Source organism: Panthera pardus, unplaced genomic scaffold (genome assembly GCF_024362965.1).
Source record: "Panthera pardus isolate Hobbes unplaced genomic scaffold, ASM2436296v1 HiC_scaffold_24, whole genome shotgun sequence".
Classification (NCBI taxonomy): domain Eukaryota; kingdom Metazoa; phylum Chordata; class Mammalia; order Carnivora; family Felidae; genus Panthera; species Panthera pardus.
This window is the reverse complement of record NW_026526810.1, coordinates 105,680,947-105,695,377: the sequence shown is the minus strand read 5'-3', so window position 1 is coordinate 105,695,377 and position 14,431 is coordinate 105,680,947. Positions and strand designations below refer to the sequence as shown.

Below are 14,431 nucleotides of genomic sequence, written 5' to 3'. Positions count from 1 at the left end.
AGTTAGCATAAAGAGAAACATAAGGGTATATGGCATTTCTGCTTGTTACGTAATGGTTCCAAGTATAAACATTAATTAAGGTCAGATGGGTCTCACGGATCCTCCAAGCTCCTGTTTTATGAAATTGAGCAAAGCCCTTTTCTTAAGAAGTAAACTGGATTCTTGAGCTCTTCCAGTGCCAGACTTAATATCTTTGGGTATCTTTTCACCTTATAGACAAAGACGGTTGGCAGTTCCTGTTTCCTGTGAAGGACGCATCGCTGAGAAGCCGGCTAACCCTACAGTTTATGGACAGGTGGCCCCTGGAGTGGTGCCTGGAGATCCTGGCATACTGCATCTCAGACACAACTGTCCAAGATGGACTAAAGTGTGAGCTACAGAGAAAGCTAGCAGAGCTGCGGGTGTATCAGAAGGTATGGGTCCCCACATCGAGAGGAAGGAAATAGGCTTCCCACTATATTACCAGCTCCAGCCTATTTTCATGTGATGGTGGATTTTAAGACACAGACGATCTGGGCCTGGCTTTTGTTCTGTATCTGGCTTCTGTTTTTAGGTAAACAATGAGGAGACCGTATATCTATTTCCTTTTATAATTTTAAATATGAATGCATCAAACAAGGATAATAATAACAGTCCACAAAGCCTCTTTCACATGTGTATTTGAGTTTTGTGCATGTTTTATGTCTGTTATGTCTTCTTTGTTGTTGTTCAAGCATTTTTATAGAGCTTAATCTCAATTATATCTTTTTTAAAGATTGTTTTAAATTTCAGCTAAATTTCAACAGCCATTTTGAAAGGCTGCATGAAAGTGATAGTTTCCAAATGAACGATTATTTGCAGATGAGTGTTATATTCAAGATCAAGAGGCCCAAGGAGACAGATTTAGGTGATATGGCTACATAGCAAGTATAAAATCTGTGCTGATTTTTCCATGTGTACTTGCAACCAGAGTCCAGAGCCCCATCAGAGAAAGTGAAAATGGCAGGTGAAAGAGATTTTCTTTCCACTCTTCCTCAGCACTTTTCATGCAGAGCTTAAATGCTGCACGAAAGACGATCCCACGGAACATTCAAGCTGGGAGAATATCTTGGGTAGAGTTTTGAGATGGGGGAGCATGGGACAAATGACCCCAGAAGGGTGCACAAGTTGTGAAACACAGAAGCCTCTGATTGCCCTGTTAAGTGAAAGGTTCCAATCCTGACCTCCCTGCCCAGCCTTTGCTCCCTGAGTATGCTTCCCAGATACATTCACTCACTTTTCCAAACAGTCTTTGCCTCATTTGCTTTAATTTCTCCTCTCTCCTGCAAAGTTTTGACAGCCTGACTTTGGGACACAAACTTAGGGGTGGCCCATCCCTGGAAACTCCAGTGACTTGTTTGTGGAAGGGGAAGCTGCAGTGTGGTTTGAGAGTTTTCTATTTCCCCTTAGATTCTAGGTTTGCAAGCTACCGTGGTATGGTGTGACTGGCAGACCCTGAGGAACTGTTGCATTGAGGACCCATCAACTGTCATGAACATGATTCTAGAAGCAAAGGTACTATTTTCCTGAGTGGTATTTCCCTTTCTCCTCTTCTCAGAGTTGAAACTCCTTACCTGGTTGTGTAGACCCCTTTCCATGTATCAATGTCCACATTTTCTTTTTTTTTTTTTTCCCCCATTTTTTTTTTAGATTTATTAAGTAATTATATATTTTTTTATTTTTTATCTTGGTAATCTACATCCAAGTTAGTTAACATATAATGCAATAATGATTTACCCATTTAGCCCATCACCCTCCCACAACCCCTCCAGTAACCCTCTGTCTGTTCTCCATACTTGAGAGTCTCTTATGTTTTGTCCCCCTCCCTGTTTTTATATTATTTTTGCTTCCTTTCCCTTGTGTTCATCTGTTCCCTGTCTTAAAGTCCTCATATGAGTTAAATCATATGTTATTTGTCTTTCTCTGACTAATTTCGCTTAGCATAAAACCCTCTAGTTCCATCCACGTAGTCACAAATGGCAAGATTTCATTTTCTTTTGATTGTCAAGTAATACTCCATTGTACCCCATCTTCTTTATCCATTCATCCATCGATGGACATTTGGGCTCTTTCCATACTTTGGCTGTTGTTGATAGTGCTGCTATAAACATGGGGGTGGCATGTTTCCCTTCGAAACAGCACCCCTGTATCCCTTGGATAAATACCTAGTAGTGCACTTGCTGGGTTGTAGGGTAGTTCTATGTTTAATTTTTTGAGGAACTTCCGTATTGTTTTCCAGAGTGGCTGCACCAATTTGCAATCCTACCAGCAGTGCAAAAGAGATCCTCTTTCTCTGCATCCTCCCCAACATCTGTTGTTGCCTGAGTTGTTAATGTTAGCCATTCTGACAGGTGTGAGGTGGTTATCTTATTGTGGTTTTGATTTGTATTTCCCTGATGATGAGCGATGTTGAGCATTTTTTCATGTGTTGGCTGGCTATCTGGATGTCTTCTTTGGAGAAGTGTCTATTCATGTCTTTTGCCCATTTCTTCACTGGATTATTTGTTTTTTGGGTGTCAAGTTTGATAAGTTCTTTATAGATTCTGGATACTAACCCTTTATCTGATATATCGTTTGCAAATATCTTCTCCCATTCCATCGGTTGCCTTTTAGTTTTGCTGATGGTTTCCTTCGCTGTGCAGAAGCTTCTTATTTTGATAAGGTCCCAGTAGTATTTTTGTTTTTGTTTCCCTTGCCTCTAGAGACGTGTTGAGTAAGAAGTTGCTGCGGGCAAGATCAAAGAGGTTTTTGCCTGCTTTCTCCTCGAAGATTTTGATGGCTTCCTGTCTTACATTTAGGTCTTTCATCCATTTTGAGTTTATTTTTTCGTATGGTGTAAGAAAGTGGTCCAGGTTCATTTTTGTGCATGTTGCTGTCCAGTTTTCCCATCACCACTTGCTGAAGAGACTGTCTTTATTCCATTGGTTATTCTTTCCTGCTTTGTCAAAGATTGGTTGGCCATACGTTTGTGGGTCCATTTCTGGGTTCTCTATTCCATTGATCTGAGTGTCTGTTTTTGTGCCAGTACTATACTGTCTTGATGATTACAGCTTTTTAATAAGCTTGAAGTCCGGGATTGTGATGCCTCCTGCTTTGGTTTTCTTTTTCAAGATTGCTTTGGCTATTCGCGGTTTTTTCTGGTTCCATACAAATTTTAAGATTGTTTGTTCTAGCTCTGTGAAGAATCCTGGTGTTATTTTGATAGCGATTGCAGTGTCCACATTTTCTTGGTAACTACATCACATTCTTTTCTCTTTTTGTGTGTGAAATTTACCAATGTACAGAAAAGTGTAGAGAATAATACAATTGATGCTTTTATACTGTCACCCCACACTGTACACCCTAAGTACAGAATGTAGCGCTAGTGGTGAAATTGCTGAATCGTCAGGCATGAGCATCCTCACCTTTACCGAGATGTTAGAAATTGCTTTTCAGACCAGCTGTCCACTTGCAGTTCCTATTGCTCCACATTCTTACAGCATTCAGTATTGTCCAGCTTTTCCCTTTGTGCCGATAAGATGAGATCTCTTTACTGTTGGAATTTACGTTTCCATGGTTACTAATGACCTTGAATATCTTTTCAAATGTTTATTGAACATTTGAGTGCTAAATAGAATTTCATTTTTTAAGGAGCTAAATATACCATAGTTCAAAATGTGAATGTACTCATTCAGATGTTCATTCATTCACTGAGGAAACTTTTATTACTCATCTGTAATTTGCCACTCTACTTCGTGGTGGTGAGACAAGACAATTAAGCTTAGCCCTTGACCTTGTGCAGCTCACATTTGGGGAAGGGTGGTGATGTGAGGCACATCCCTAGATGACTGCGATATATCAAGTGACAGATTGTGGAGGGAGCACAGGCAGGGCACCTAATGGGGCCTGAGAAACCAAGAAGCACTCCAAACGAGGTGGCAGAGTTGTGGGGAGGGCGTTCCAGATGGCACCACATTAAAATACTCAGACGTTCTCTGAAACTTTAATCCAACGTTCACAAATTGGGAGTGGGGGCTAGCAAATGGGGACACAGATGGAATCCAATGCCCAGCATGTTTGTTTGGCCTATGCAGTATTGGTCTGCCAAATTTTAATTTTTCATATTGTGATCTCTTCCCGACATTTTGAAATATGGAAATTTTTTTTTTTAATTTTTTAATGTTTATTTATTTTTGAGAGACGGAGAGCACAAGTGGAGAAGGGGCAGAGAGAGGGAGACACAGAATCCGAAGCAGGCTGTAGCTCTGAGCTGTCAGCACAGAGCCCGACATGGGGCTCGAACCCATGAACTGCAAGATCATAATCTGAGCCGAAGTCAGACACTCAACTGAGCCACCCAGGCGCCCCTTGAAATATGGAAATTTTTTGATTGAAGAAAATTTTTTTTAATTTTTGAAGTCTGGCAACACTGGGCCTTGCATATATGGTAACAGTCAGAGCTGAGTAGACACTGTCTCCTTTGTGTTTTGTTTTGTTCTTTTGTTTATGTATTTTAATTCAAATATAATTAATATATAGTGTTATATTAGTTTCAGCATACAATGTAGTAATTCAGCAATTCCATACATTACTCGGCACTGTCTCCTTTGGACAGTCTTCTCAGTATTCCCCATTTCCTTACTATCTCCCCAGGGTTGACACCAAATGTCAGTCACTGGATGTCATCTTTTTCTTTTTTATACTAGATCACAGAAGAAAGTGATATTAATCATCAGCCTACTTCGATCGTTTTCATGACTCCCTTGCCACTGTAGTCCCTTGAGTTTATGAACCCACTTTAATCCAATAATGAACTTCCCATCAACACTTACCAGACTTTCCTGGGGACTCCAGCAGACTCAAGACTGCTGAGAAAAATCTGGCAAAAGCTGGATGTGTGACAAGGCCGGTGATTTAAAGAGATTCAAGCCGTGTGTGTTTCCTTCCAGGAGTATGGACTGTGTGAAGAGTGGGGCTGCCTCTACCCCATTCCAAGAGAGCATTTAATCAGCCTACATCAAAAGCATCTTCTCCACCTTCTAGAAAAAGGAGATCATGAAAAGGCTCTGCAAGTAAGCCTCCATCATTTGCCATTTTTCTTTTGGGATAAGACAAAAAGTTTAGTCAATTCAGATGACTTTGTTCATGCTGAATCCCATGCAAAGCATTTGCAGTCTCATTTCTGCCCCTTCATGTCCTTAAGGAGTCCTTTGTGTCCTCAAGATGATTGTAGTCATCTTCAGCAGAAGGTGCGTAGCCTTGCCTTTTATACCAAATGGTCAGCTGAGTCCAGGATTCTGCTAAACTCTGGTCAAAGCCATCATTTGTGAAGCTACAGAGATGACTGAAAAAAAGAGTACAGAGAAGGGATTAATCCAAAATGAATAAACCTAAATGTTCATTCTCAAAACAGGACTGGACTGAGTTCTTTATGGTCCTCACCTTTCTCCTCTACGCTTCTCCTACAACAGCTCCTACGAAGAATTCCTGACCCCACCATGTGCCTTGAGGTCACAGAGCAATCCCTTGACCAGCACCCTAGCTTAGCCGCTTCTCACTTCCTGGCCAACTACCTCACCACCCACTTCTACGGAGAACTGTCTGCTGTCCGACACCGTGAAATCCAGGCGCTATACATAGGATCCAAGGTCAGGAAGAAAATGGGGTGGTGGGAAGCCATCCCTGGGGGAGAGACTGCTGGCCTAGTTCCCACTTCAGAACTCATGCTTTCAATGGCTCTTCTCCCAGGCACCTGCCATTCTTGGTCTGTGCTGTATAAAACCTTTACCCTAACAGCCCACCATATCCTAGTTGAGTCCCTTAGGAGTAGTCATTCTCATCTTGCCTTGCCTCCAAAGTGAATTCTGGGTGGTCCTCCTGACTTTTCATGGTTTCCCTGGTGTCTGCTGTATCAGTGCTTCCCAATGCTGACTATATGGTAGAATCACTTGGACTTAGAGAAAAAAAAAAAAAATCATTGACCTTTACCCCAGATCAATTAAAACTGAATCTCTTGGGACAGGGCTTAGCTATCTTCCAAAGGGATTCTCATGTGAGGATTTCAAACCACTGCTTGATAACCTAGTGTGGGCTAAAGAAAAAAGAGTTAGCTGTCTAGGTAATGAGGCCTTTATGTTTGATGTGTAACCTTAGAGACACTAACAGAAGAAATTATAAACTAGAAAAAGTAATCTAGTGAAGGAGGGTCTGGGGAGAAATGGACCCATCTGACACTGTTCTGATGATTCCAATTGGCAGTCATATCTACCATGACGTGAGTATGGACCTCACCCCACAAGTACAAGTGCCATGAATATGACCACTGCTCACTTGCTAAGAGTTCAACTACATAAAATGTTCCTAAGGAAAATGCACTCTTTTTTTTTTAATGCGCTGTACCTAAATGGGTGAATGAATCCTTGAAAATTGGCAATGAGCAGACCCAGTGAACATATTTCGTATCTAGTGATAACAACGTCTAGGAGTTTAGAGACATAATTTACCTATAGGACCCTACAGGTGCTTAACTTAGGCAGCCTCCTGTTGCTCATTCTACTAATGCCTCATTCTACTATTATATTGCTCATTCTACTAATGCCTTGAATAGACAGAATGTTGGCTTTAAGGATCAGGCAGAGCTCAACTATGCCTAGAGGTGCCACCTGTGGGCCAAATCCAGTTCTCAGCCTACTTTTGTAAATCAGGTTTTGATGGAACACAGTCCATACATTCCTTTATGTATGGATTATGGCTGTTGTCACGCTATATTGGCAGAGTTGAGTAGTTGCCACAGAGACTTTATGGCCCATAAAGCCTAAAATACATACTATCTGACCCCTTACAGAGAAAGTTAGCCAACCCCTCATCTAGGTAAAGGTGCTTAAAGTACTTCTTGATTGCCACCTGAAAGATTTAAATAGAGGAGTTCAGCCTTGCTTCCTAAAAGACTGCTAGCCAAGTCTAATAGTTGGCCATGTACCTTTGGTCCCTGATCCTCTGTCCGCCCCCCCACCCCCTGCCCGAAATAAGAACCTTGACTTTCTTCTGAAATGCTAGTGTACTGTTTTCTTTATTGTGTGAATCTATCCTACAAACAGGTTCTACTGACCTTACCTGAGCCACACCGGGCCAACTACTCCCATTTGTCTTCAAACCCCCTCCTCATGCTGGAACAGCTACTCATGAACATGAAAGTGGACTGGGCCACTGTGGCTGTGCAGACTCTGCAGCAGCTGCTAACTGGGCAGGAGATTGGCTTTACCATGGATGAGGTTGACTCACTGCTTTCCAGATATGCAGGAAAAGCCTTGGATTTCCCGTACTCTCTGAGGGAGAAACGATCAGGTAACTGCCAACATACTAATGGGGGCTCCACCCGGAGGAAGACACACCATACTACATCCTTAGTTTTAATTTCTCTTCTTCTGTTGAGTTGATCAAGAGTGAAAGGAATACATGTCAGGAGAGAGAGCTCTTTGTTATATAGGAGAGCTCTTGGCCCTAGAGGAAGTAGCAGGCTAACCAAAATTAAGGGATGGTAGATCAGAACTGTGCAGACAATAAAGGTTTGGGAAACAAAACATGCTGGGAGTGGTCTCTGTCTGGCCTCAGTGCAGTGGACTCTAAAGTACCGTCATTCTGTATTGATGGTATGCTTTATTCCCAGGGTCACCTCAGATACCACTACTATGCGAGCTGAGCCTCTTCTAGAATGAGTAAAATGGAATGTCAGCTGATGTTCCCAGACAGCTTTTTTTTTCCTTACTCACTACCCTCCAGGGCTATCATTTAATTGTCTTCTATTTCCCTCTGGGCATTTATATATATATATGTATGCATAATACATATGTATATGTATTATATATATATTAAATATATATATATATATATATTATATATAAAAAATAAAATCCTAGCAGCTGCTTCCTTATCTCCTTTGCTTTTTGAGGAGTTTAAGAAGCATGAAATTACCTCTGACATACTTTTTGTACCTAGTAGAATCATGTGATAACATTCAGCAAACAACAAGGCTTTAAATTAAATGCCTAGCATGGTGAGGAAAGATGCTTATGGTAGAATATATCTTGTCAGCATTTTCCCTCTCTACAGATTCTGTGATTCATCTCCAGGAAGTCGGGCAGGCTTCAGACCTTGAGACCTTGTCTAGATCTCCATCAGCAGAGTTCTCTTCTGCTGCTGCTCCTGGTAAGAACAGGTTCTGAGAGTTACCCATTGGTTAGTTCAGTCTTGCCTTATTTCCAATTCTTTTGCTTCTTTTTTCATTTCCAGTTACAACATTGTTTTTTTTTTTTTTTTTTTTAAGTTCATTTATTTATTGGGCGGGGGTGTGGAAAGGCAGAGAGAGAGGAAGAAAGAAAATCCCAAGCTGGCCCTACACTGTGAGCACACAGCCCAATGTGGGGCTCGATCTCACAAACCACGGGATCATGGCCTGAGCCAAAATCAAGAGCCTGACGCTCAACCAACTGAGCCACCCAGGTGCCCCCTTCAGTTACAACATTCTTATTCATTGTTTTCCTTCGTCCATTCCAGCTATATCCCAGAAAATTTAACAGTTGATTTTTTTTACTTACAGTAGTATTTCTAGAAGATCTCTGCAAACCCTGAATTAGCAAATACTAGACCATTGCTCCTAGGGAAAGTGTATGTATGTGCGTATGTGTCACTTAGATTATAATCTTAAATTGAAAACCATTCATCCTAGTAGATTTTATTTTCTTTATTTTACCAAAAAGAAAAAGAGGTCTAGAAGTGTTAGACTGACTCACCTGAGGCAAGCCCACTAATGAGTGCCTAATGAGTGTTTGGGATTCAGACCCTGTCCCACTAGCCCAAGAGCCAGAGATTCTGGCACTACAACACACTGTGCCCTACCATCTCCGTCCTCTGGTCACCTCTGTATGAGAGCTGAAATAAGAAAGCAGAATGTCACCTTGTTCAACCTCAGATGGAAACCGGCATGTCAGGTGACTCACATCATTCACCACTCTGCCCGTGTCTACAAAGGCACTGCAAATACTGATTTTGAGGTTACAGATAAATTTTGGTGACTGGCAAAATGCACAAATAAAGACTTCACTAATGGGGATGATAGACTGTATTTAGTCCTATGCTGCAGTTTGTCATTTATGTCTCCTACACAGGATGCAGTCTCCTTGAAGGCCTCAGCCATGTCTGATGACCCCTTTTCACCACGCCTCCTTTCCCACAGTTTCTGGCCCCTTGCTCAATGGCCTGCCCTCCTCAGAAGAAGCTCAGCAAGTGTTTGTTTTGCCAACCATTAAGGGAGTGGGATTCCAGGGAGAGATTTTTGGGCACTGCCGAGAGTCACTGTATTTTTCAGTTCTCTTTTTCCGTGACCTGCCAACATTGCTCTGCTAGGGACAAGAAGTTTCCTTGAATACCATAGAGCAAAGACTGTGGCATTTCATGGCCATACTTTAAAAATTAGCCATGCTGTACAGTAACCAGCAGACCTGAGGGAAGGGCGCAAACTTATAGTTTTATGAACAGCCTCATGCTTCTGCATATGGCAGCCTGAGCAGCTTTGGTTTACCTTTTTTTTTAGTTTTTTATTGTGGACATTTTCCAAAACTCTAAAGTAGAATAATGTACTGAAGTCTCACATACCTATGGCCCAACTACAATAATTATCATCTCATGATGGCCACTCTTGTTCCATTATACCCTTGACCCTCTACTGGATTATTTTGAAGCAGATCCTAGATATCATATGATTATGTTTATGAATATATATCAGTATATGTCTCTAAAAGGTAAGGATATTTATAAAGCAAAACCATAAGATCATTATCATGCCTAAAAACAAATTAATGATTTCTTGTTATTATCATTTCCCCAGTTGTCTCATTAATGTTTTTTTTAGAATTGATTTTTCTAGAATTAAGATCTGAATAATGTCCATATATGGTATTTAGCTAAAATACCTCTTAAATCTCTTTTCATCAATTGGTTTCCCTGCCTCTTTTTTATTTGTGGAGGAAACTAGGTCATTTGTCCTGTAGAGCTTCTCACATGTTAGATTTTGCTGATTGCCACCCTGCAGTCTGGGTCTCTGTCCCCTGTATTTCCAGTACACTTGTAGGTAGATATAGAAGCTTGATTTCATTTAGGCTTAATATTTTCTGATAAGTGTATTTGACAGGTATTTGTATGCCTGCCATCAGGAGACACTCAATGCCTGGTATCTCTCTATGACACAGTCAGCCACTGATGACCATTGGCTGGATATATAACTTCAGTAGGGGTTTGAAACATGGAGAAATTCTAATTTTCTAATTCCTCCTTCCTTTATTAGCTGGACTATTGATCGCCTTTTACTCTGACTTTCGTTCTGACTCCCAGGTGTCTCCACTGTACGTTCCCCCAGTCCAAGGGAGAGGAGCTTCCCAGAGAATCAGCCCCCCCCAGAGTTTGTCCCCCCAGCAACACCCCCTGGCAGGCATCAGTGGGTGCCCGACGAGAGTGCAAGCGTCTGCATGGTCTGCTGCAGGGAGCGCTTCACCATGGTAAGCAGTGTTGGTCTCCAGCTTTACCAGCAGGGGAACTGAAAGGAAACCACCAGTTCGTGAGCCTGGAGTTTACAGTCACCTCCTGTCCCTAAGAGGATATTGGTATTTTTAATTTTTTTTAATGTTTTTATTATTTTAATTTTTGAGGGGGAGAGAGAGAGAGAGAGACAGAGTGCAAGCAGGCGAGGGGTAGAGAGAGAGGGAAACAGAGAATCTGAAGCAGGCTCCAGGCTCAAGCTGTCAGCACAGAGCCCGACCCAGGACTCCAACCCCTGAACCATGAGATTATGACCTGAGCCAAAGTCGGACATGTAACTGACCGAGCCACCCAGGCGCCCCTTGATATTGGTATTTTTAGAAGAACTACCAAATCTTAAGACTTTGGGTTTATCTTTGACCCAACCAGAAATATTTTCTATATTCAGACAGGTGGTAGACACCTTCAAGGAGCCTTAAATTTTAAGGTCTTTTTTTCTCCATTCTAATGAAAGAATAAACAGAGGCAGAGTGGTATAGCAGGAGGAGTCACCAAACACCAAGCAATCTTCTTTCTAGCTCCCCTTTCACAGTAGGACAGGTGGCTAGTAGTGGTTTTATGTGCTAGCTCTGGAGACAGAGGACATAGGTTCTAATCCCAGCTCTGCCTCTTACTAGCAGTGAGACTTTTTCAGTCTCAGATGCTCACTTGTAAGCTAGGGATGATATATTTGTTGGCCCATAGAACTGTAAGGACTGGGTATGATAACAAATGGTACCACACTTACCACAGTACTGACTGGCTTATTAGCTCAAGGCTGATGAGAACGATGATAATGTGATCTCTCTGTGACTCTTTTCCCCTCATCTGTGAAAGAAGTATATCTATCAGCCTCTTACAGTGGAATAAGACAGTACTAGTAAAAGCATTTTGAAAAAAAAAAAAGATACTTTCTCCTCATCATCAGTGTCGTGAAGAAATGTGGTATGTGTTGATTGAGAAAGTCCCTTCTTCCCCACTACGTTTTGCTGTGTCTTCACACATTGCCTCCACAGACAGGTAGAACTTGTCAGGAACTATTGCAAAACTAACTGTTCTATTACTTGGTCACCTTTGCCCACCATCTGAGAGATAACGTTTAAATGTCAGCTTCTTAAAGGCAAGGACTAAGTGTTCTTTCTCAGTAGAAGCCTGAGCACCTGGTATTCTAGGTGTGTCACAGGTGGCTAATACCAAAAGTAAATGGGTTGACAGATGTACTCACCGTATCTGCAATCTCACCTTCTCCTCTTGCCTCTTCTCTTCCCAATGATACTCCTCAGTTCAACAGGCGTCATCATTGTCGCCGCTGTGGCCGACTAGTGTGCAGTGCCTGCTCCACTAAGAAAATGCAGGTGGAAGGCTGCAGAGAGAGCCCTACTCGCGTGTGTGACCAGTGCTATAGTTACTACAACAAAGAGTGAGTGTCCTGCAGTGGGGCCGCTACGTCCATTGGCCTCTGCACCACAACCCCCACCCCCCACCCCCCTGTCCTTACACTCCTTAAAGTCTCATTGTGGAGAGCATCTGAAATCTGGAACAGTTACAGCAAGTTTTAATTTAGCATTCTTGCTGAAATGTCATTAACTCTACAGTGAAATGTTTGACTTTGGTCAGAGAAACTTCTAAGAGAGGAAGTAGGGGTGAGAGGAAGCAGAACTCAAGACTCTTACATGATGTTCTTCCTGATATCAGGACACATGGTTCCTGTCTGAGGCCAGTAGCCTCACCAATTTTTCAACCACTCTTGCTTCCGTTGGTTTCAGCTGGACTCAAAGGCACATATTCACACCTGTTGAATGTTTGGGCATCACTTCCATCATTTCTAATCCAGCTAGTCAACCTGGCTTGTTACCCACAACTAGGACAGCCCCCACACCTCCCTACACACAGTTTACCTAATGACAGAAACTGCTTATACCTCTGACAAGACAGATTGAGACTGTTTGCTGGCTTACTGTTGCTCAGTTTTTTTCACTTCTTCTAGCAGCAAAGGAGGGTGAAACTAAGACTCCTAGGCCATCTGGGAATATGAGCCAAAGAAACTCCTCAAAAGCAAGTTACTCATGTTTTGCTTATGGACTTAAATTGATTTTATATTCTGCTCAACAGAATTATTGCGTTTGTTTTAAGATGAACTCTTTTTGTCATCATTTACCATGATGATTACTGGTCTCCTAGGAAGGAAGACATACCATGCTTATATTGCCAGTTCTGTGATCCTGACATACCGCTTGCCTCCCTCGGAGTAGAGGACAAGATAAATATCCATATACCATATTGCTGAGATTAGAAATGAGCAGTAAATTGATGGAGATTCTCTTACTCAACAATTACTCAGCAATAATCACTGTGTCCTCAAGGGGGCCCCATGTTAGTGGGGAGACCTTAACAAACAGACCACAATGTCATTGGATGAGTGTAGTGGTAGAGACACACAGCTTAGCCCCATGGTGAGAAGATTTCTTAACGGTATAGCACCTGATCTGAGCCTCTGAGTATGAGAAATTAGTAGGTAAAGAAGCCAAAACGGCATGCCCAGGAGTGGGAGTGACAACCGCAAAGGTAGCAACAGGAGAATATGTGGATTGTTTGAGGAAGTATAAAGAGGCTCGAGCAGTGGCTCCTCGTACAGGTGATAGACTTGACCTCTGAATTGTGGCATCAGGACTTAGTGCTTGGTGATGCTAACTGAAATTGACCAGAGCCAGTGGCAGAGTGGAAAGGACTTTTATGGGTTGAGCACAAGTCGTGGGTGGCAGGAGTTGGTCTCAAGAGATAACCAGGCTAGGTCATAAGGACTGAAACTGCAAATGTGGAATACTTTTACCCTGAAGAGCTATGGAAGAATTTTAAGCACAAGCATAACATGACCAGATTTGCATTTTTGAAAGCTTGCTGTAGCTGCAAAATAGAGAGTAGGTTGACAGAGTCAAGGACACCAACTGGGAAGCCATTGGAAAGGTTCTGGCAATAAATGCTGAGGGCCCTTTCTGAGGCAGGGATGGAGGGAGATATGGGGACATTTAAAGAGGTATTTAAGAGATGGAAGGGACAGAAAATGGTGAGTGAGTGGCTGTGACAGGTGAGGGACAGAAAGGAGTTTGGTTGGTTCCCTGATATATTTTACTTGGATAATGGTGTAGATGTCAGTGCTCTATACCAAGTTCAAAACCGAAGAGGAGAAGGAATTCAGGCATTTCATTTTTCTGTTTCCAGTGTGCCAGAGGAGAATCCAGAACAACCAGAAGGTAAGGTTGAATCATATTCCTGTGACTCCTTGTTTGTATGTTCAAGTTGGCTCTTTCTTCTTTCTTCAGTGTTTCAACTGCAACTGATACCCTTAATGGCAACTCAATACAACTTGTTGGCCAAGGAATAAAGAAAATTATTGGCATTTCTTTCAAGCTGTTTCCCTTAAAATTTACCATCATATTAACCTACCATATTTAGCCATTAGCTTCCAGCACTCAGAAGGCCAGCACCCAAAGAATTTGATCCCTAACTTTGAATAGGTTATTTCTTTTTTTTTCTCCTGGATTTCCCCTTCACCACCATCCTACCTCTGAATGCTACCTCCTTCCCCCAACGCAATCACTATTAATAGTTTGGTTTATATCCTTCCACAGAAGTTAGTTTTTAGGGTAGCCAATGACTCAGCCCTCCATTTGAGAAGGATACACATTTCAGAGTTTCTTGTGTGAAGAAGAAACTCAGGGTTTGTCAGGGTTGTATGACAAACACTGTAACACTCATCCGGGATCTTCCCTGGGGAAGAAAGTTTGAGATACCTAGTAAGATCTTCTAAAGAAGATAAAGGGGACCAAGGAGAGACAGAGACCCTCAGATAGGCAGGGATCTGCAT

The 14,431-nt window shown here is 42.1% G+C and overlaps 1 protein-coding gene across 5 annotated transcripts in view; it reads left to right on the top strand.

Annotated features, from left to right (window-relative positions):
- The window catches only part of ZFYVE26 (zinc finger FYVE-type containing 26), an 88,099-nt gene that overhangs the window by 33,376 nt on the left and 40,292 nt on the right, over positions 1-14,431 (top strand). For 4 of the 5 annotated variants that reach the window (XR_008417239.1, XR_008417240.1, XR_008417238.1 and 1 more), the window contains exons 22-30: positions 217-413; positions 1,429-1,533; positions 4,947-5,069; positions 5,469-5,645; positions 7,095-7,341; positions 8,089-8,202; positions 10,384-10,547; positions 11,850-11,986; positions 13,786-13,817. Coding sequence is in view for 2 of the 5 variants with exons in the window: in XM_019451441.2 (XP_019306986.2) it covers positions 217-413; positions 1,429-1,533; positions 4,947-5,069; positions 5,469-5,645; positions 7,095-7,341; positions 8,089-8,202; positions 10,384-10,547; positions 11,850-11,986; positions 13,786-13,817 (1,296 nt within the window). In the remaining 3 variants the exon portion in view is untranslated. The remainder of the gene's footprint in view (positions 1-216; positions 414-1,428; positions 1,534-4,946; positions 5,070-5,468; positions 5,646-7,094; positions 7,342-8,088; positions 8,203-10,383; positions 10,548-11,849; positions 11,987-13,785; positions 13,818-14,431) is intronic. The other variant, XM_019451442.2, reaches the window with a different exon arrangement.